The following is a 23,283-nucleotide window of genomic DNA, read 5'->3' on the forward strand; positions in this document are numbered from 1 at the left end:
AATCAAAGAATTGGTGTTATAAAAAATTAAGCCAAAGCTAAATTACCTGAATTACAGAGCTCAGAGAACTGGCAACATAAAATTTAGGATGTAGGCTATAAACCTCTGTATCAGAAAAAACAATGAGAGGAACTGCAGCAGCTACTTCTTTAACATGATCTATTAGTATTGATGATATCAGTACCATTTACTGACAGCTTCCTTGTTGACAGAAAGACAGGTTCCTAGAACACTCTGCCACCAAGAGTTTCCTAACCAAGTGAGAACAGAGCAGCCAGGCTCCCCAACTGTATCTTCCCAAGGCTGGCAAAGACACAATAGCTTAATTAAATGCACTTTACTAAGGTCTTGAATGTACCTGCATTAACACTGCTCGAACTTGAGCCACATATAATCAACAAAATCAAAGACTGCTAAGAGAAGTTTGATTTAAACAGAAAGGGAACTGGATACCTTTATGGGCTCAATGCCAAAAAGGCAGTTCTTAACTCCTGATACCAAGGACACACCCATAGTTTTAGACAAGCTATTACCATACATCCCAATCATGAATTCTTTCCCATGCCTCTATGGATACAGAAGATGGGGCCTAGTGGTTGTGACACTAGAATGATATAAGGGTTAAAAAATGTGAGACAAGTATAAGAGTTTACTGATGTCTGAGGGTCTTAAAATCTATATATTCTTAAATCCTACCTTCAACTAGTAACTAAATAGAGCAGAAGGTAAGGGAGAAAAATACAAGTAGGATTCTAGCCCCAGGATTTGCTGACAGCTATATAGTACCCTCAACTGTGTAGTACTGCCTTCTGGTTACTCCTGTTCACTCCTCGGGATTCTGTTTTTATATTATTTCCTGCAGAAACCCTTCCCTGATAGCTGTACAGAACCAGATAGGTACACCTTCTCTATGCTTCCACACTGCTCTCTTCTTTCCTATTATAGCCCTAATTACACAGTGCTTTATGTTTCAACCACTGAACTGGGATATGAAAGAACTCAGGGACTATCTTTTGTTCATCTTTGCATCTTCCAACACCTAGCACAGTGCCTCTTATATTTTATATTTATTTATATATTCAGTAAATATTTTTGGAATAAAGGAATAAAAGTATTAGGGTTTTATAAACTGTTTTGTAAAATTATAAGCCTGAGAATCCATATTAATTTTCTAATTTAGAAAGAATGAAACTTAAATTCAGAGAGGTTCAGAAACATACTTAAGGTCACAGGATAACTAACTAAACAGAGGAAGAATTCCATCCTATATATATAGTACTCTATAAGTGTGTATTCCTATATCTTGCCATCTCTGAACTACAGGACTGACAGAAATCTTGCATTGGCTCTTTCTCATTTCATTAGCACAGATGAAAGGGTACAAGCCTAAAACTGGTAGCAAATCTATAACTTTCCAGATAAGGAAGAGAAATAATTAACTATAAGTCATAACTGAGAAAGTCTTTGAAAGCCAATGGGTTGGCAGAGCATAAGAGGAAGTTGCACTTTGAATTCAAAAGAAAACACAGTCTAAGAACAGATACATTAATTCATTCTTATGGAATACTGAAGATACCAAGATGAATAAGAGACGATCCCTATCATTGAGGAACTCAGAGTCTGGTGGTAAGACAAACAAGAACCCAATGACAATGCAGCATTGAAATGGTCTCTCTACCCCAAACCAAGTATTCTATACCTTACTATAAGATGGAACTCTAAAAGTTAAATTTTCCTTTGCATATTGGTGCCCTGTTAGATCCTTCAAATACAGGGTGTTACAGAGAAACTGAAAGAAAGGGGTGAAGGGATTTTCTTCTTCCAGCTTGCTTGCTGTACCTCATAACACTGTATTTTTTTCCAGGCAACAATAGTTGATTCCAGCTTCCTAGCTCTTTAAGCACTCTAGAACCAGTCTTATGCACCCCCTCAGAAGTACCAGCAACTGGCAATTGCTCCTGAAAAGTATTAAAAACAGTTAGGCAAAGTCTATTTTCTAAGTTTCTGATATATCAGCAGCAGCCAGGCAGTACCCTCTTCACAGATATCCCGGCTCTGAAGTAACCTCCTCTGAGCTTCTAGATTCCATTTTTCCCAATCTCCTTACAATTCTATCAGACCAAGGGATGTAGCTGTTTCCTATAGTTATTGTCTCTGTGTTACACCACTGTTCCATTTGTTAATTTTTCAAACCTTTAACCAACTATTTCTTCAATTCCTTGTATTAATTTCTTTGTTAAAATAGTAAAATTTCTGGATTCTAAAAGATATAAGAATCACAATAGCCCAATGTGTTCTGGGAACTTAGAGGTATACATCATGCACCAGCTGAGATTATTAAATAAAGTGAATCTGAGACTTAAGCTGAGTCCTAAAAACTTAAGATCAGGAAAAAAAGGGTGTTACAAGCAGAAGGAACTGCATATGCAAAGTTATGGGGATAAGAGAGAGAGCAAAATGGGTCAGGGGAAGTAAAGGAGTTCTGTACAGCTAGAAGATTAGGACATGAAGGAACAGAGAAGGTTAGAATGATATGAAGTAATAAAGAAGAGCCAGAAAATTTTGAGTAATTAGAGTTAGAAGATAAATTTGATAAAGAAAGAAGGTGGAGTCTAGGGTTACACCCTGGTTTCTTATTTGTGTGCCTGGATGGAAGAACAGGTTTAGCAAGATGGCAAGGAAGTAATAAATATTTTCTCATTAGTCAACTAAAAGTAGAGGGACTAGAGGTGTAGCTCAGTGTTAGAGTACCTGCCTAGCATTGAGGTTTGGGGTTCAATCCCCATCAGAAAAAGAAAGCTAGAAGCTAGTAGAAACAGAGTCCATATTTCCTTCTACTATTTCTTAGATGTGTGATTTTAATCACTGAACTTCCCTGAAAGTCAGTTTTAGTGCCACATAAAGAGGTATAACAATACAACAGAAAATATTATCTACTATATTAAAATGACATTGAAAAGTTTGTGTGTATGTGAGGTGATGGGTTGAATTTCTCCTAGTAGAGCCACTACCAGATGTTAATTCAACAAGCATGTAATCATGCCTACCTAGTTTCAGGTCTTGTTCTGGATGCTAGATATGCAAAAACTAATGAAATGTAGTCCTTGCCATCAAGGATCTTATAGTCTATGAGCTATAGGGAAGTGGGCAGAGTGGCAGACATAAACAAAAGCTCAATAAAGGGCTGAAAGTGCTGAATCAGAAGCAGGTTTAGTGAGAAATCAAAGGAAAGACACAGAGGAAGAGGAGTTCAAGAAACATGTTAAGATAGCGTGGCCACAGAAGTAGAACAAAATCCATCAGATGACTCCTGATTGAGTGAAAATGCTCACCTGTACTTTACGATTCCATTAATCATTGGGTTCACATCCTTAATTCTGTTGATATAAGCCTGAACAACATCTACACACTTCACCTGAAAAATACAATAATTTATTTATTGAACAATTCATCCATTCAACAAGTGAAAGTTCACTACATGAACTAATCTTTTTTTTTAAGACACCTACAATACAATTCCCTGTGAGGTAATACATGAGGCTGAGGGGGTACAAGATGTTGATTTTGAAACAAAGGATTTAGGAATATGTCAGCATATTAAGGTTTCAAACAATGAATAGGAAAAAAAGGTAAAATCTCCCCTCTAAGTAAATAGGAGGTGGAATTCAGAGATATTATGGATATATACTCAACTAGCAAGTATTCTGTTCTAGTAAATAACCAGTAAGTAACTATATACTTTAGATGGGCACAGTGGCACGTGAAAGTAATCTCAGCAACTTGGGAGGCTGAATCAGGAGTATCCCAAGTTCGAGGCAAGTGTCAGCTGCTTAGCAAAGCCCTAAACACCTTGATGAGAGCCTGTCTCAAAATTAAAAAATAAATAAACAAAATAAAAAGGGCTGGGGATCTAGCTCAATGGTAAAGGACCCCTGGATTTAGTCCCTAGTAGAAAGAAAGAAAAAAATAAAAAAGGAAGGAAAGAAAGAAAAGAAAGAAATAGTTATTTTATAGTAATGTCCTGAAACTTAACATTACACATCTCTACAAAGTTCAGGAGTTAAGAGTAGACATTACAGCACATTAAGGTAGAGTATCCAGATAAAACACAGAATACTTAGTTGAATTTGAAGGTTAGAGGAACAGCAAATAATGTTTAGCATAAGTAAACCTTAATTATTGCATGGGAATAATTATACTAAAATCTACATGTTCTTTATCTTAAATTTAATTGACTAAATTGTATTTTTATTTGCTAAATTTGGCCAACACTGCATTGAGGGTTTTAAGTTAGGCACATGAGTAGGGAAGAGGCAAGTAACACATCCTATTATTATTTACTTAAATGTGTAATTGTGGTTTTAATAATACTTCTTATACATGAAGCAATATGTATTAGGAAATTACAAAGAAAAGTATAAACCCCAAATTCAAAGTAAATGAAAATAAATTTGTTTAAGACAGAAAAAGTAAGGAAAGGGAAAGTATAATAAACAGTATCAAATGGAATTAAATCCATTACATCATAGTAAGTGTGAATGAATTGACCTGTTAGAGGGCAAAAATCATTAAAAAATTAAATTTTGTTTAAAAACCAAAGCTAGGTTATACATTATTTATAAAAGGTCTACTTGGAGCAAAGAGACAATGAAAGTTTTAAAACAACAGAAAGCTATGCAAATACATACTAGGTAAATACAAGCAGAAAAAAACACCAGGGATGGGCACCATTAAAATCATATTAAGCAAATTTCAAAATCTATACAAGAAACAAAAAATTCATGATGGTGCTACAACACTCATATTCTTTTCTGGATTAAAAAAGCTGGAAAATATATAAAGCATAAACTCAAAAGGGAATTCAAAGAGAACTTGGCCAGAAATATAAGAATAATAATAGATAATACAGCTTTCTCAGAAATTGACAGTCATTATACATAAGGATATAAACAGGAAATTAATAGTACAGCCAACATGCTCAAAAATATACAGAGAAAGAATTTTTATTCCATCAAAAGTGAATATCTTTGTATCCCCAGATCATTAACATGAAATGCTCATGCACTTGTTCATAAAGAAAACTTTATATCTCCAAAGGTTTCAGAAACAGTTTAGGTGAACTGGGTAAATTATCATAATCCACTAATACTAGGAACCCAAAAGAGAAAGATTATTTTTAAACTTAACTATTTTGAAAACATTCATCTATATAACAGATGGATCTAAGAGGTAAACAAAATTAAAATTGCAAATTTTCCAGAGACAATAAAGAATGACATTTCTTATCAAGATCTATGAGATATAGCTAAAGTTATCCTAATATGCATTTTTAGTGCTTTGAAATTATACATAATAGTGTGGTTCATTTTGACATATTCTTAAATGTACTTTACATAGTTTTCACCATTTCAAACCCCAGTCCTATCCCCTTCCCACCCTCCCTCTTTTCTCCCCCTGATTCTCTTCCTCCATCCTATTGGTCTTCCTTCTATTCATTTATTATTTATTTTTAATTGATTCATTATATATATTATATCTCTGTATAATTATATATAATTATATATATATAATTATTATATATCTCTGTATAATAATATATAATTATATATATTATATCTCTGTATATTATATCTCTGTATATAATATATATATGAAATTGGAATATATTGTGATATAGTCATACATTTACAAATAACATGCTTTTATTTTAAAAAATATAAAATTAATACAATATATAAAATAGTCAACTTAAAATAATGCAAAAACAAAGTAAATGGAAAAAGTATAGGGGAATAAAGAAAAGTTTAAAGACACAGAAATAACAGCAATAGTAACAAAACCAGGGTGAAAACAAGAGTAAAGTCAACTTATAAATACCCATAAAACAGATAATTTACAACAAGTATGATGGAGAATGAGGAGAGTGCATGCATAATAATGGGTTAATACTGAGAATGAAAAAGAAAATATAATCATAGATACAGGGAAGATTGAAAGAATTATAAGAAAATGTTATATATACCTTTTCTCTAGGCAAATTCCTACCTATCCTTTAGAAATGTGATTGGGTTCTCAGTAAATGTTTGTTTAAAAGCATGCATAAATGATGATTTCATTCACCATAAAATGATCCTCTACTCTGGCAGCTCTGGAGTTAAGGGCCTGAGTTTTCACACTGAGGTCTAGAACCTGGTCACCTCACCAATGAATGCCATCCAACAGAGCTTCAAAATCTGACACAACTTTCCTATGTACACATATGAATTCACCACAATGAATCTCCACTTCCTGTACAACCACAAGACTTGGATCCTAATTAGAATAAGATATACTCCATGAATGTATATATAAGTCAAAATATACTCTACTGTTATGTATATCTAAAAAGAACAAGTAAAATTTAAAAGAATACAAACAATAATAAATGCTGGAGAAGATGTGGGGAAAAACGTTCCAACTACTGCCCTAATTGGGTCTGTAGCAAGTAGAAAAAAATAAATAAACCAAGCATATATTAAAGGGGGTAACACAATAATAATTGTCATTTAAATACTTCAGGGGTTTCAAGATGGCGGACTAGAGGGTGGCTGCATTTCATGTTGCTCCAGGACTCAGGATTCAAGAAGAAGAGATATTGAGAGAGTTGGGACAAACTCAAAGCTGCCGGGTGAGTCTCTCCTGTTGGGGAGGCGTCCCAGATGGGGCGGTGGTCCCAGAACACAGGGAACATTGTGAAGTAGAGATGCCCAACGAGACACATCTCTCCCCACTGGAGCAGTGAACTCAAACAACTGGGAGCATTGTAAAGGAGGCCACTCAGCACAACACTTAGACTCAGAGAAACCCACTGGAGCTCCAGGAGGCTGCCCAGAGGAGCAGGCATGTGGCGGGTCGCTTGGACTCAGAGCCACCGCACTGGAACTCCGGGCGGCTGCCTGGAGGAGGAGGTGCGCAGCAAGTTGCTTGGACTTGAAGTGACTGTACCAGAAATCCGGGCGCTGCCCGGAGGAAGAGGCGCATGGCGGGTCACTTGGACTTGGAGTGACCACACTAGAGCTCGGGTGGCTGCCCAGAGGAGGAGGCATGTGGCGAGTCACTTCCAGGCAATTAGGTGCACAGCATGGTCCCAGGACCTAGGCGTCTTCTTAGTGGAAGAGCTGCACAGAGACAAGCTGAGGGGAGGAGTGAAGGTTCCAGGACTGCGGGCAGCCTCTCTGAAGAGGGACAGCCTAAGGAGACTCTTCAGCGCAGGGTGAGGCTCCCAGGCCCAGGAGGTAGGTCTGGGTCCCTGGGAAGGTTGAAGAGGAAGGCTGCCCAGTCCAGGCGGTAGTTGTGGATTGAGAGGAACCTCTAGGAGGGGAACTGACCAGCGAGAACTCCCCACTGGGTGAGTCTTCCCTGCCGGGTGAGGTTTTCCCATAAGGATGGTAAAACCAGAGACACAGGGCCAAACAGGCTTTACCTCAGCCCACAACCTAGTTCCCCATTGGATGACCATTGCTCAACAAGTGGAGGCACCTCTGCCCACTAGCAGGGAATATACGCCACCTGAAGGCAACCACCCCTAGAGAGGCAGCTTCCCTGTGGAGCACTGCATTATCAACTTCCTCCAAGACATCAGGCTACTGAAGGGTAAGAGGGGATATACTAGCAATCTTCAGGGACATTAAAGTCAATAGAGGAAATCTGCAATATCTTAGTGGTCCACTGATACCTGAACAATACGAGAAAACAAGGGAAGAAAATGCCCCTAACAAATCTAGATGTTACATCAATAAAATCCAATAACAGCATGGCGGAAGAAATAACAGAAAGGGAGTTCAGAATGTACATAATTAAAATGATCAGGGAAGCAAACGATGAGATGAAAGAGCAAATGCAGGCATTGAATGATCACACCAATCGACAGTTAAAAGAGCAACTACAGGAAGCAAAAGATCATTTCAATACAAAGTTAGAGATACTGAAAAAAAAAAAACAGAAATCCTTGAAATGAAGGAAACAATAAACCAAATTAATAACTCCATAGAAAGCATAACCAATAGGATAGAACACCTGGAAGTCAGAACCTCAGACATTGAAGACAAAATATTTAATCTTCAAACCAAAGTTGACCAAACAGAGAAGATGGTAAGAAATCATGAACAGAATCTACAAAAATTATGGGATATCATGAAAAGGACAAATTTAAGAATTATTGGAATTGAGGAAGGCTTAGAGAAACAAACCAAAGGAATGAACAATCTATTCAAAGAAATAATATCAGAAAATTTCCCAAATCTGAAGAATGAAATGGAAAACCAAGTACAAGAGGCTTATAGGACTCCAAATATACAAAATTACAACAGACCCACACCAAGGCACATTATTATGAAAATACCTAACATACAAAATAAAGACAGAATTTTAAAGGACACAAGAGAAAAGAATCAAATTACATTCAGGGGGAAACCAATATGGATATCAGCAGATTTTTCAATCCAGACCCTAGGAGCTAGAAGGGCCTGGAACAACATTTTTCAAGCCCTGAAAGAATATGGATGCCAACCAAGAATCTTATACCCAGCAAAACTTACCTTCAGATTTGACGATAAAAAAAATCCTTCCATGATAAAAAAAAAGCTAAAGGAATTTACAAAAAGAAAGCCAGCATTACAGAACATTCTCAGCAAATATTCCATGAGGAAGAGATGAAAATCAGCAAATCAGCAAAGGGAGAAACTATCATAAAGGAATTGCCAAATAAATGAGAAACCAAGTCGTGACAAAAAAAAAATGAGCCAAATGACTGGGAATACAAATCATATCACAATAATAACCCTGAATATTAATGGCCTCAATTCATCAATCAAAAGACATAGATTGGCAGATTGGATTAAAAAGAAAGATCCAACAATATGTTGCCTGTAAGAGACTCATCTCATAGAAAAAGATACACATAGACTAAAGGTGAAAGGATGGGGAAAAACATACCATGCACATGGACTCAGCAAAAAAACTGGAGTATCCATCCTCATTTCAGATAATATGGACTTCAAGCCAATGTTACTCAGAAGGGATAAAGAAGGACATTTCATACTGCTTAAGGGAAGCATAAATCAGCAACACATAACAATCATAAATATCTATGCCATAAACAGTGGCTCATCCATGTATGTCAAACAAACCCTTCTCAATTTCAGAAACCAAATAGACCATAACACAATAATACGAGGTGATTTTAACACGCCTCTCTCACCACTGGACAGATCGTCCAAACAAAAATTGAACAAAGAAACCATAGATCTGAATAACACATAAATAATTTAGATTTAGCGGACATTTATAGAATATACCATCCAAGAAAGAATGAATACACTTTCTTCTAAGCAGCATATAGATCCTTCTCTAAAATAGACCATATTTTAAGCCACAAAGTTAACGTTAGCAAATACAAGAAGATAGATATACTACCTTGTATTCTATCAGATTATAATAGATTGAAATTAGAAATAAATGAAAGAGTAAAAAACAGAAACTACTCCAACGCTTAGAGATTAAACAATATGCTATTATATGATGAATGGATAACAGAAGATATTAGGAAGGAAATTAAAAAATTCTTAGAGGTAAACAAGAACAAAGAAACATCATATCAAAATCTCTGGGACACTATGAAAGCAGTACCTGGGAGGAAAATTTATTTCATGGAGCGCATTCAATAAAAGAAAAAAAATCAGCAAATAAATGACCTAACACTACAGCTCAAAGCCCTAGAAAAAGAAGAACAGACCAAAACCAAAAGCAGTAAAAGACAAGACATAGTTAAAATCAGAGCTGAAATCAACGAAATTGAAACAAAAGAAACAATCGAAAAAATTAACAAAATAAAGAGTTGGTTCTTTGAAAAAATAAATAAAATTGATAAACCCTTAGCCACACAAACAAAGAGAAGAAGAGAGAACACCCAAATTACTAAAATTTGGAATGAACAAGGAAATATCACTACAGACACGACTGAAATACAAAACATAATTAGAAGCTATTTTGAAAATCTATACTCCAACAAAACAGAAAATTTCAAAGACATCAACAAGTTTCTAGAGACATATGAATTGCCTAAACTGAACGAGGAGGACATACACAATTTAAATAGACCAATTTCCAGTAATGAAATAGAAGAGGTCATCAAAAGCCTACCAACAAAGAAAAGTTCGGGACCAGATGGGTTCTCAGCCGAGTTCTACAAAACCTTTAAAAAAGAGCTCATTCCAATATTTCTCAAAGTATTCCATGAAATAGAAGAGGAGGGAACCCTCCCAAATGCATTTTATGAAGCCAATATTACCCTGATACCTACACTAGACAGAGACACATCGAGGAAAGAAAATTTCAGACCAATATCCTTAATGATCATAGATGCAAAAATTCTCAACCAAATTTTAGCAAATCGTATACAAAAATATATTAAAAAGATAGTGCAGCATTATCAAGTGGGTTTCATCCCAGGGATGCAAGGTTGGTTCAACATCACGAAATCAATAAATGTAATTCACCATATCAACAGACTTAAAGTCAAGAATCACATGATTATTTCAATAGATGCAGAAAAAGCATTCGATAAAACACAGTACCCCTTCATGCTCAAAACGCTAGAAAAAATAGGGATAGTGGGAACATTCCTTAACATTGTAAAGGCCACCTATTATAACCCCATGGCTAATATCATTCTAAATGGTGAAAAACTGAAAGCATTCCCCCTAAAACCTGGAACAAGGCAGGGATGCCCTCTTTCACCACTTCTATTCAACACTGTCCTTGAAACTCTAGCCAGAGCAATTAGACAGACCAAAGAAATTAAAGGAATACTAGGAAAAGAAGAACTCAAACTATCCCTATTTGCTGATGATATGATTATATACTTAGAGGAACCAGGAAATTCCACCAGAAAACTTTTAGAACTCACAAGTGAATTCAGTAAAGTAGCAAGATATAGATTGATGCTCATAAATCTGATGCATTTTTATACATAAGTGATGAATCTTTGGAAAGAAAAATTAGGAAAACTACCCCTTTCACAATAGCTTCTAAAAAAATAAAATACTTGAGAATCAATATCACAAAACAGATGAAAGACCTCTACAATGAGAACTACAGAACACTAAAGAAAGAAATCAATGAAAACCTTAGAAAATGAAAAGATCTCCCATGTTCTTCGATAGGCACAATTAATATTGTCAAAATGGCCATAGTACCAAAAGTGCTATACAGATTCAATGCAATTCCAATTAAAATCCCAATGACGTACCTTACAGAAATAGAACAAGCAATTTTGAAATTCATCTGGAAGAATAAGAAACCCAAAATAGCTAAAGCAATCCTTCACAGGAAAAATGAAGCTGTGGGTATCGCTATACCAGACCTTCAACTCTACTACAAAGCAATAGTAACAAAAATGGCATGTTACTGGTACCAAATAGACAGGTAGATCAATGGTACAGAATAGAGGACACAGAAACAATCCCAAATAAATACGATTTTCTCATACTAGACAAAGTGGCCAAAAATATGCAATGGAGAAAAGATAGCCTCTTCAACCAATGGTGCTGGAAAATTGGAAATCCACATGCAACAGAATGAAACTAAACCCATATCTCTCACCATGCACGAAACTCAACTCAAAATGGATTAAGGACCTCGGAATCAAACCAGAGACCCTGCAGATTACAGAAGAAAAAGTAGGTCCAGATCTTCAACGTGTTAACTTAGGACCAGACTTCCTCAACAGGACTCCCATAGCACAAGAAATAAAAGCAAGAATCAACAACTGGGATAGATTCAAACTAAAAAGCTTTTTCTCAGCAAAGGAAACTATGAGCAATGCAAAGAAAGCCTACAGAGTGGGAGAATATCTTTGCCAATCATGCTTCAGATAGAGCACTAATCTCCAGAATCTATAAAGAACTCAAAAAACTCTAAACCAAGAATACAAATAACCCAATCAACAAATGGGCTAAGGAAATGAACAGACACTTCACAGAAGAAGATGTAGAAGCAATCAAGAGATATATGAAAAAATGTTCAACATCTCTAGTAATAACAGAAATGCAAATCAAAACTACCCTAAGATTCCATCTCACCCCAATGAGAATGGTGATTATCAAGAATACAAGCAACAATAGGTGTTGGCGAGGATGTGGGGAAAAAGGTACACTCATACATTGCTGGTGGGGCTGCAAACTAGTGCAGTCACTCTGGAAAGCAGTGTGGAGACTCCTTAGAAAACTTGGAATGGAACCACCATTTGACCCAGCTATCCCACTCCTTGGCCTATACCCAAAGGACTTAAAATCAGCATACTACAGAGATACAGCCACATCAATGTTCATAGCTGCTCAATTCACAATAGCCAGATTGTGGAACCAACCTAGATGCCTTTCAATTGATGAATAGATAAAGAAACTGTGGTATATATATACAATGGCATATTACTCAGCCATAAAGAATGATAAAATTATGGCATTTGCAGGCAAATGGATGAAAATGGAGAATATCATGCTAAGTGAGATAAGCCAATCGCAAAAAAAAAAAAAAAAACTAAGGTCGAATGATCTCTCTGATAAGCGGATGATGACACATAATGGGGTGTGGGAGGGGTTAGTGTTAGGGTTAGGCTTAGGGTTAGGGAGGGTGGCATGAATGAAGGTAGGAAGGACTGTATAGAGGGAAAAGAGGGGTGGGATGGGTTGGGGGGAGGGAAACATAACAGAATGAATCAAACAACATTGCCCTATGTAAATTTATGATTACACAAATGGTATGCCTTTACTCCATGTACAGAGAAACAACATGTATCCCATTTGTTTACAATAAAGAAAAAAGAAAAATAAATATTTCAAATATCAAAAACTTTACATTTATAATGTAATTAAATCCTCCTTTCAATACATGTAATGTTATACCCATTTATAGATAAAGCTACTGAAGCTCAATGAGCTTAAGTGCTTTAAGTACTATATTGAATGAAGTGGTGAGAGTAGACATCCTTGTCTTATTCCTGATGTTTGAGAAAATGTTTTTTTCCCTTGGTTATGATGTTGTCTTTGTGTTTCTCATATCCTTTATGATATTAAGGTAAGTCCTTCTTTTCCTAGTCCCTTCAGTGTTTCTAACATGAATAGGTTAAGTGACTTCACAGAGATCACATGGGTGAGCCAGGATATATATGTTTTCAAGATTCAAAATACCATGCTGTCATTGAAAAATGAAGAATACATACATGATTAGAAAATTCATTACCTAAAATACAAATTAAAAGTAAAAAAAAAAACTCTCCTCTTTCCTTCTGTCTCTTCCTCCCTCCCTTCCTTCCTATAGCTTTCTTCTCCTCCCTCACACAAAATGAATTATATTATACTAATTGTTCTATTCCTTATTTTTACCAGTTAACATATTTCAATAACTATTTATATATCAGCTCCTTTAGATCTACTACATACTAATTAATAAGTACATCATATTCCCTTGTATGGTCAGACTAAAGGAGACACTACTAATATTTTTATGAATTACATAAAAAGTGAAAAATAATTTTCAAATTTTCTTCATTAGCTACTAATTATATGTAATATAAGTTGGTAGCATGAGCACACATGGTCCAAAAATCTAAAAATAAAATTTCAAGGGATATGTTATTAGTTATAGTTACCTTATGTAATTGAACACCAGCAATACTTCTTCCTAACCTTTGTACCTATGGTCATATTATTCCCATTTCCCTCTGCTCTCACACTGTGTCCCATCAATGAGTACAATTGTTATGCATTGCCCATAAATAAAATTTTTAAACTATACAATGAAAAAGTTCCTTTATACTTCTGAATCCTGACACTCTACATTATCACCCACTGCTATCAGTTTTTGTGCATCTTTTCAGAGGCATAGGTATATAGATGAACAATAGATACTAAATAGAGATAGACAAAAAGTTATTTTCATAAAATAACAGCATATTATAAATTATTTGGCTCTATTTTTTTCATTCAAAAACATCCATGAATTCATTCCATATCCTGTACACAAAGGGCTATCTTATTTATTATTTGTTGTAGACATAATGTACCATATTAAGTTGGGATCCTGATTTGCCTTTATGAGCAAAATTCGGTGATCTGAAAATCTTCAAAACCTTGTCAACTGTGAAAGCACTAACAAAATCAAGCTTCCAAATAAGCAGAAACAATAGTGAGGCTATGGATGGTGGTGAACATAGTTGATATTCTTTTGTAAGGCCCACTCTTTGAAGTCAACTGAGGCTACAGATGAAATAGTGGTAGGCTGAATTCTGAGTAGTGAAAGAATGCTCATATAGGTATCCAAAAGCAAGCATAAAGACAATAGTGACTTAGAAGGAACTGATTGATTGTTCAGAGAGCTGGTGATTAGGAAGCATTACTCTTTCACGAAGAGCCATAAAAAATGAAATCAGATTGACCTGGCTCTATCACTTCCTAACTCTATGGCACAAGACAAGTTACTGGACAGTTTTAAACCTTTTCTTTCCTCATCTATAAGATGATGATAATGACACCTACCTCAAAAGGTGGTTATGAGGATTCGGTTCACAAAAGTCTAAGTTAAACATTGCCTTATCAAGTGGCAGGTGATAGCTGTTTAATAAAATTTAGTTGTTTTCTGATAAGAACATTTCTATGTATTAAGGAAGGCAGGGATTAAGGGAGAGCTAGGACAAATAAGACTTTGTATGTTCTTCATTTCTCCCCTTCAGAACATTTTTATATATCTTGATAAATTATATATAGGCACATAATCTTCTTTCATGAGCAAGCATGAACATATTGATATCACACCTGATAATAAAAACAATAATAATAATAAAATAATAGTTAATGCTTATATAGCGCTATTATGCCAGGTGTTTTTTTAAAAGTTTTACATTTTTTAATTCATTTGATTCATACAGCAATCCTAGAAAATAAATAATGTCATCAGTACACGTACTTATCTCTTCATTGGGAGAATTAAGAGCTACTTACTTACTGTCCATGACTCCTAAGAACACATTTTATAGTCCTAGTTTGTGAAGAAAATAATAAAATTTCAAAAAGAAATAAGAAATATATCAGTTTTTTTTTCATTTTACAGAGGTTTCTGTGATACTTGTAAACTATGGAATTGATTGGGTTCACTGCATCAAAATTACATTATAAGTGTGAATATGTATATATATATATGTGTGTGTGTGTGTGTGTGTGTGTGTACTTGTAGTTATTTGTGTAGATGTAGATCATGACTGTGTTTGAGTAAACCAAGAGTAAGTAGTAGGGACCAAAATATTCAACAAAAATTCCCCAATAAATTCTTCTGTCATCCATGATTGTATTTTCTGTTTTCTCCTGAAAAATAAGATTACAATCTATAATATTAACTTTCATTGAGAATGAGCTAAGTATTTTAGAACTGTTATCTCATTCAAGTAGCCCAATAAGTTTATGAAATAAGTATGATTATTTTGTCCCATTTTACATTTAAGGAAATTATCACTTACTCAAGTACTGATATTTAAGAGAAAGATAAAAGGCAAATCTTTTACCTTTGGAAGGATAAGGAAAACAGACTAAATGGCCTTGTCAATCCTGTAATAGATACAGACTCAAATATGCAGGTACCATTATGATAACACCGGAAAGAGGAAAATACTTGACTTTGCTGTAAACGATCTTAAGGCAAACTGAATACAGCAGTATTTTAGAATTTTCTGGCATCTGGTATATAGAATTCATCCATCCATGTATTCAGGCACCAAAAGATAGCATTCAAATGCATGTGGGTAACAGAATCTGAGTCAGTATATACAATCTGCTGGAGTGAATACTCTAGGTATTATCATGAATTCCTTCTCCATCGTGATCTTAAATAATTTCTTGGCATTTAATATGCAAAATGGAGATAAAATTCACAAAGTTCCTAGTATGCAATAAGCACTCTATAAATGATAGCTGTCATTATTACACCTAGAGTCCTAGATTTGACCAAAAATTTAACTGGTATCAACCCAGTCTTACATCAAGAATAGGTCAAGTCACCTATTTATTTTATGATTTCTTTCTCTCAGGCCTTAGCAATTAATACTGGAAATAAACCAGCTTTCTCAAATAATACTCAAGTAGAATTTCTCAATTTTGGCACTACTGAAAATTAGAGCCAAATAACTCTGTTATGGAGAGGGCTGTCTTGTGCACTGGAGTATGTTTAGTAGCATCCCTGGTCCTCATTCAGTTGTGAAACCAAAAATGTCCCCATACATTGTCACAAGTCCCAGGATGGTCGAAATCCTCCCCCTCAGAAAAATTTCTCTAGAGAAAGGAAGAAAGTTTTAAAAAATGTACAACAAAAGTTAAGGTCTAATGGTGTATATATCAACATCAGTAGAGGCACAACCTTGGAGGGACTGAAGGAAAACTCATACAAATAAGATTTTATATCCACTTCACTTCTCTTCAGAACACTTTTATACAAAATATATCTAGATAATCTCTTATCATAGGCAAGCATGAACATATAAATAAAAGTTATCAAAAACTTGATGATAGTAATTTTAGCTAGGACTATTACGCTAGGAAGTGTTTTAAAAGCTTTATGTATATGAACTCATTTAATCTTCACAATAACTCCATACAGTAGATTCTATTATCTAGTTCATTTTTCTCAGGGGATATTTAGAGGCACAAAAGTTTAAAGGATGTTTCCAAGATCACACAACTAGATAGTAAGAGAACTAGGATTTCTGAACCCCAACAGTCTGGATCCAGAGTTCATTGTTGTAATCTCTATGCTACACAACTTACTGTGTGCCAGAGGCTTGACATGTATTAACTGCAATTGCCATGGCAACCTTTGCCCAGGGTCACACAGCTATGAAAACACAGACCAAAATTTTAATATACTATCTTTCAGCTACCGCCCACTGCCTCCCTGTTAGCAAAACCATGCATACTTACTACATACCTACTCTTTACCAATAGGATCCTAGATTCTGGGAATAAAGCAAAGAGGAAATAAATAAAACAACAGTTAAAATGAGAAATGAAAACTAATACTAGACAATAACCGATATCTCTACCATTCGTATGACAAAGAGATTACTAGTTTCGCCAGCACAACTGTAGAGAAAAATGATTTCTTAAGTTGCTTAAAATTTTAAATTAATCATCTGCAAATTTTTGTGCATTTGTATAAATCATTTTACTCCAATTAATTTACATGGATATTACCTATTTAACTGCATCAGTGAGACAGAATATGTTTACCTACTACTGGTAGCCACAGTAGTTACTATTTTAGACAAGGTACTACTACTGTACTTTTAAATTAAAAAAAAATCCCTTGCACAAAAAACAAAAATTCCTCCCTCGGACAGGCAGATCTAGGGAGGAAGAGGGAAAGGAAGAAGGAGAGGAACACCATAGTTGAAAATCAGTTTGAAAAATCACTCCTGATTTATCCTCTGCACAATTATTTTTCACAAACAGGAAAAATGGACAGAATGACTAAAGAGTAATAATCCAACTAGTTAGTGCTCACAGCAAATGTATAAACATGCATACTATGACTCCCAGAAGTCTCCTTTTAATCCCCATTTGAACGCCTCTCCCAAGTCGCATAGAAGAGGGTGGAAAGGAAATTGATTTCCCCAACTCAGTCATGTACCACAACCACTACCACCACTAAACTTCCAGGAGTTTCAGACAAAAATATGTCCCCTGCACCCTCTTCTGAATCTGCTCGCGTTGTGTGCTCACCTTCCTCTGTCTAATCAGTTTAGCCAGCTGTATCCCAGAAAGCAGAAGCAAGGGTTCGCTAACTGGCCCAGTGGTTCTTGAGTGAAATTTGGGGCCGCCAAAGGCTCGGGCCACTTGGCCTATTAGGCCAATGAGAAAACCTGCAGCTCGCAGGAGCAGCAACTGGACGCGGGCGGTCAATGGAGGTGCCATAGAGGCCTGGATTCCGCTGGGTCCTAGCGCTGGAGGGTTTCGTACACCCTGAGCAAAACAGGAGAAAAGACTAAGCAAAGAGGTAAACAAAGGATTCCTTTAGTTTACAAGTTCAGTATCTACCCACAATTCCACAGGAGCTTGTTTGTCATCACCTGCTGGGCTCCTGGCCAGAGATGGGGGTGGAGATGAACCCTTTCCAGTAGCAGTATGACTGCAACCTATGGTTAGGGCTGGCATGAATCCAACACGGAAAGCGAGATGTAGGAAAGACCACTGCCTTTGGAGTTCTCCAGTTCTGCTACTGTGTTGCCTTGGCCAATTTACACTTATCTCAAATTCAATTTGTTCATATGAAAAGTGGAAATAATTACTTTGACATGAAAGAGTTATGATAAACACTAGAAAATAAATCACAACACAGTACAACTCATAGCAAGTGGTATAAGTAGTAGTTATGATTTATTTCAGCTGTATTTGTGAAAAAAGTGTTAGAAGTTTACATTATTATGTAAATGGTATGCTCAGAAAGAACTAACTTACATTTTATCCACATGCATATTACCTAATCCTTATAAGACCATTGTCAGGTAGTACTGATGAACATCAAATCTCCAGCCAATATCACTCTTCTAAACTCCAGATACTTGAAATTTAATGTCTATTTGACATCTCCATGTGAATGTCTCACCAATTCTTCAAACTAAACATGTCCAAAACTCATCATTTTCTCCCCAAACTTGCTGTTCCTCCAAGTTCACCAACGGCATTTTCATCTACCCAGTGAGTTGTGCAAAACTCTGAGAATCAGCTCAGTTTTTTCCTTTTCTCATATCCTCATTAACAATAACCAAATTCAGACAATGCCCTTCCCTCCCAACTCAGCCTCATTCTGATGTTATTGATATTTTAATATACAAATCTGACCATGTTACTCCCTTGCCAATAACTCTGCAATAATTCTACAATGTGGTTCAAGCCACATCTACTTTGGCGTTCAAAGGTTTCATGATTGATGTCTTAAAAACTCTGTACTCTTGATCTCTCATGTCTATTCTATGCTCCTGCCCACTGGAACTGAAAGGTCTCTTTCTCCTTCCTATCTGGTTGAGGACAAATACTTCAACTTTTCCCGGAACTCCCAACTGGGTTCAATGTCACTCTTTAGTTACCCTACACTCCACAGATCAACAATATCATAGTATTCCTCTCTTTAAATGTAAAGATTCTATAGCTACTTGCCATCCGGAAATGAACTCTTTGAAGAATAAGGTCATTTTAAACCTTTGTATTGTCAGAACTCTCAGAACTCAACATAGAACTTAGCATGCAGTTAACACTACTTTGTAAGTTAAAGGTATGAGCTTATGAAAGAATGAATGTTGACTCTATCTTGACATTTAGGGCCTTGGGAAGGTGTAGCCTTTTCACCTGCAAAAGTCAGGTGGATACTAAAGGTGTCATCACAACATTTCTAGCTTAATTGGAAGAACCTGTTAGAATACAGGTTCATCAAGATAAGCACATCAGGCAGATTCAATGAGCATAGAATTTAAAGTAGGTTGTCATAATCTAGACTCCATTATAATTTCAAACAAAATCTGTAGCTCAGTGAACCATCTTTGCCTGAAAGAATCTTTGTCAAAATGAAAGTCTATCCTTTTTCTGAATCCTGTTATTTTCCCTAAATTGTAAATGACCAATATATGAGTCTGTAGTATGAAGAATGTTCACTGATTGACTACTGAACAGACAGACTTGGATTTAAATGCTAGTCTCATCACACATGGTTTTGACCTGGTACAAATCACATAATATCTCTGAATGTGTTTCCTCATCTGTAAAGGAGGATAACAGGTAACTTATGGTGTTAAGAAAATTAAATGAGATATGCATGTAAAGCTTCTTATGATGACTTCCTGGTACATAATGCTTTATATTCTCTTGTAGTGGGCAAAGAAATGCACAGTCTTGAGCATAAGGGAAATGTGTGAGAGAAATTACATTTTGTCTCAAAAGAAAAATTCTATGTGCTACTGTGTGTGTGTGTGTGTGTGTGTGTGTGTGTGTGTGAGAGAGAGAGAGAGAGAGAGAGAGAGAGAGAGAGAGAGAGAGAGAGAGAGAAATCTTCCCATCAAAGTTAAGGTGGATTTATGTAATTTATGTAATTTCATCATCCATTTAGCAATCAAAGATGAGACTTGGGAGGTATTCTTAATTCCTTCCTAAACCTAATTTTCAGACCTTAAGTCTAGTATATCTGCTACCTATTTTCTACTCCCACTTCCAGTACTACTACCTGAATTATGTACTGGCTTACTTACTGATCTTACATTCCTTTCAATCTGTCCTGTCTCAAAACCATTCACTATGCTTAAAATTTATTTTTTCAGGTAATTTAGGTTTCTATTTATACTATATGTATTTGGTCTTTTTCATATCTGCATGAAACTGAGTATTATTGCCCTTACCAAATTCATAGGTAAAAATTATTTTTATATCATTTAAATTTATATTTATTTGCTTTAAAGTGATAATGAACACATTTTTAAATGAGTATGGATCACATATCTTTTCTGTGTGCATGAGATTTTCTTACTTATAATTTATTTAAATGAAAATCAGATTCTAAAAAATCCTGAGAAGTAAATTATCCTTAGAAAGTGTTGTGCAGAAATAATATTAAGCATAGTTGTCTTTTTGGTCTCTTCAGTCTTGGAATAAACTTACTTCCATTTTTCTTACTGCTTTCCTTCATTCTCAGTCATGTGGTTAGTATATTTTTTATCACGAATTGCCTTTTCATATTCACTGCCCAATTTACTGGGTTTCTATCATTATTAGAACTAATTTGTAAAAGTGATTACTATAGTAATAATATTAATCTTATCTGTATATACTTTATAGGTTAATATTGTCTCTGTTTGCCTTTTAATATCATTAAAAGTTGTGTTTCAAAAAACATTTTACATGTATGAACAAGTTTATTAAAATTTTTCTTTGTGATTAGATTCACTGATATCTTTCATGTCCTTTCTCAACTGTTTGTCAGTTAATAATTTACTGATATTATCCCTCTTCTAATGAATTCTTTCTTTTTTTACAGAACTTTTTTTTTCTACTGTAAGATAAATTTCAGTATAAAGTCAGGGCCAGAAAAGGCATAGTGATTTGTGACTTTTTTATATGTAACTAACTCCTGACACCACTTCAGATAACCATACTTTGCTCCAAATATACTAAACATCTTGCAACTCCATAAAACAATTGTCTTCCAAATGCAACTGTTATTTAAATAATTAGCATGCTTACTGGTATATTTTAATTTCTTTATAGACTGTATTATACTATGATAATCCCAATATTAAGATTATATGTGCTATGGTTTAGGCATAATTTGAGCAAAAGTTTGTACGGAAAGGTTTGGTCTCCAGGGTGGCAGTACTGGAAAATGCTGTAGACCTATAGAATTTGGGATCTTGTACAAAGTCCTCAGGTGATTTGGAGCATGCCCTTGAAGGCCTCTGGTTCAAGATGTGGCCAGTTTGCTCCCACACGCATTCCCACTATGATGTGCCATACAAACCAAAGGTCAAACAAATGGAGCTTCCCATTTTGGACAGGAACCTCTAAAACAGTGACTAAATAAATCTTTTGTCATTATAATTCATCACCGCAGGTATTTTGTTATAATTACATAAAGCTAACTGATATAATATGCTACTATACTAATTAACATTTAAATTGTAAAACAAAAATAAAATTGAATGACAAGGTTTTTTCTTCTTTTTCTAGCAACTTGAGAAGTAATGTTAGATTATTTATTTGGTATCTTTCTATTCTTTTAATGAATGAACTCAATACTATGAATTTTTCTCTTAGAACTGTCTTCATAGTGTCCCAGAGATTTTGCTATGTAGTATCACTATTCGCATTTACCACTAAGTATTTTTTTTATTTCACCCCTGATTTCTTCTGCTATCCGTTCATCAATCAATAGCATATTATTTAGTCTCCAGGTGTTAGAGTAGTTTCTATTTTTTATCTTATCATTGAGTTCTAATTTCATTCCATTTTGTTCTGATAGAATGCAAGATATGAATCAAACGTAGGTATTAAACCAGAAACCCTTCATCTACTAGAGGAAAATGTAGACCCAACACTCCAACATTTTGACTTAGGAATTGCTGTCCTCAACAAGACTTTTTTTTTTACTACCTTTATTTTATTTATTTAATTTTATGTGGTGCTGAGGATCAAACCCAGTGCCTCACATGTGCTAGACAAGCACTGTGCCACTGAGCTACAACCCCAGTCCCTCAACAAGACTTCTAAAGCATAAGAAATAAAATAAAAAATCAACAACTGGGATGGTATCAAACTAAAAAACCTCTTCACAGCAAAAGATATAATCGAGAGCATGAAGAGAGCCTACAAAATGGGAGAAATTCTTTGCCACCCACACCTTAAATAAGGCATTAATTTCCAGAATATATAAAGAACTCAAAAAGCTCAGAACAAAAGAAAAGTAACCCCAAAAATAAATGGAAAAATAAACTAAACAGACACTTCTGAGAAGAAGAAACATGATCAACAAAGAATGAAAAAAGTGTTCAACATATCTAGCAATTAGAGGAATGCAAATTAAAACTACACTGAGATTTCATCTCAATCCACTCAGAATGGCAATTATCAAGAAGGAAGTTACAATAAATGTTGTCAAAGATGTGGGGGAAAGGGTACAATCATACGTTTTTGTTGAGACTGCAAATTGGTGCAACCACTCTGGAAAGCAATATGAATATTCCTCAAAAAACAAGGAATGAAACCACCATTTGACTCAGTCATTCTACTCTCATGCATATATCCAAAGGAGTTAAAACCAGCATACTACAGTGACACAGTCACATTAATGTTTATAGCAGCAGAATCCACAATAGCTAAGCTATGGAACCAACGTAGATGCCTGTGAACAGATGAATGGATAATGAAATTGTGGTTTATAATCACAATGGAATATTACTCAGCCATAAAGAAGGGTGATTTTACAACTTTTGCTAGTAAATGGATAGATACAGGGACTCTCATGCTAAGTGAAATAAGCTAATCCCAAAAAACAAAGGTCAAATGCTCTTTCTGATATATGGGTACTGACACACAACAAGGTGGGTAGGTAGAATAGAAGTTCAGTGAATTAAACAAACACAAATAAAGGGAAAAAAGGATGATAGGAATAGAAAAGACAGTGGAATGAATTAGACATAACTTTCCTATATACATATATGAATAC

General features: G+C 35.2%; 1 protein-coding gene across 4 annotated transcripts in view; it reads right to left on the reverse strand.

The window, feature by feature from the left end:
- The window catches only part of Faah2 (fatty acid amide hydrolase 2), a 196,026-nt gene extending 177,939 nt beyond the window's left edge, over nt 1-18,087 (reverse strand). For all 4 annotated transcript variants that reach the window (XM_047538012.1, XM_047538010.1, XM_047538011.1 and 1 more), the window contains exons 1-2: nt 17,802-18,087; nt 3,333-3,415 (exon numbers count right to left, since the gene is read on the reverse strand). In XM_047538012.1, the coding sequence (XP_047393968.1) occupies nt 3,333-3,415; nt 17,802-17,993 (275 nt within the window). In that variant the 5' untranslated portion in view covers nt 17,994-18,087. The remainder of the gene's footprint in view (nt 1-3,332; nt 3,416-17,801) is intronic.
- Between the last annotated feature and the right edge of the window lie 5,196 nt (nt 18,088-23,283).

Source organism: Sciurus carolinensis, unplaced genomic scaffold, assembly GCF_902686445.1.
Source record: "Sciurus carolinensis unplaced genomic scaffold, mSciCar1.2, whole genome shotgun sequence".
Lineage (NCBI taxonomy): Eukaryota > Metazoa > Chordata > Mammalia > Rodentia > Sciuridae > Sciurus > Sciurus carolinensis.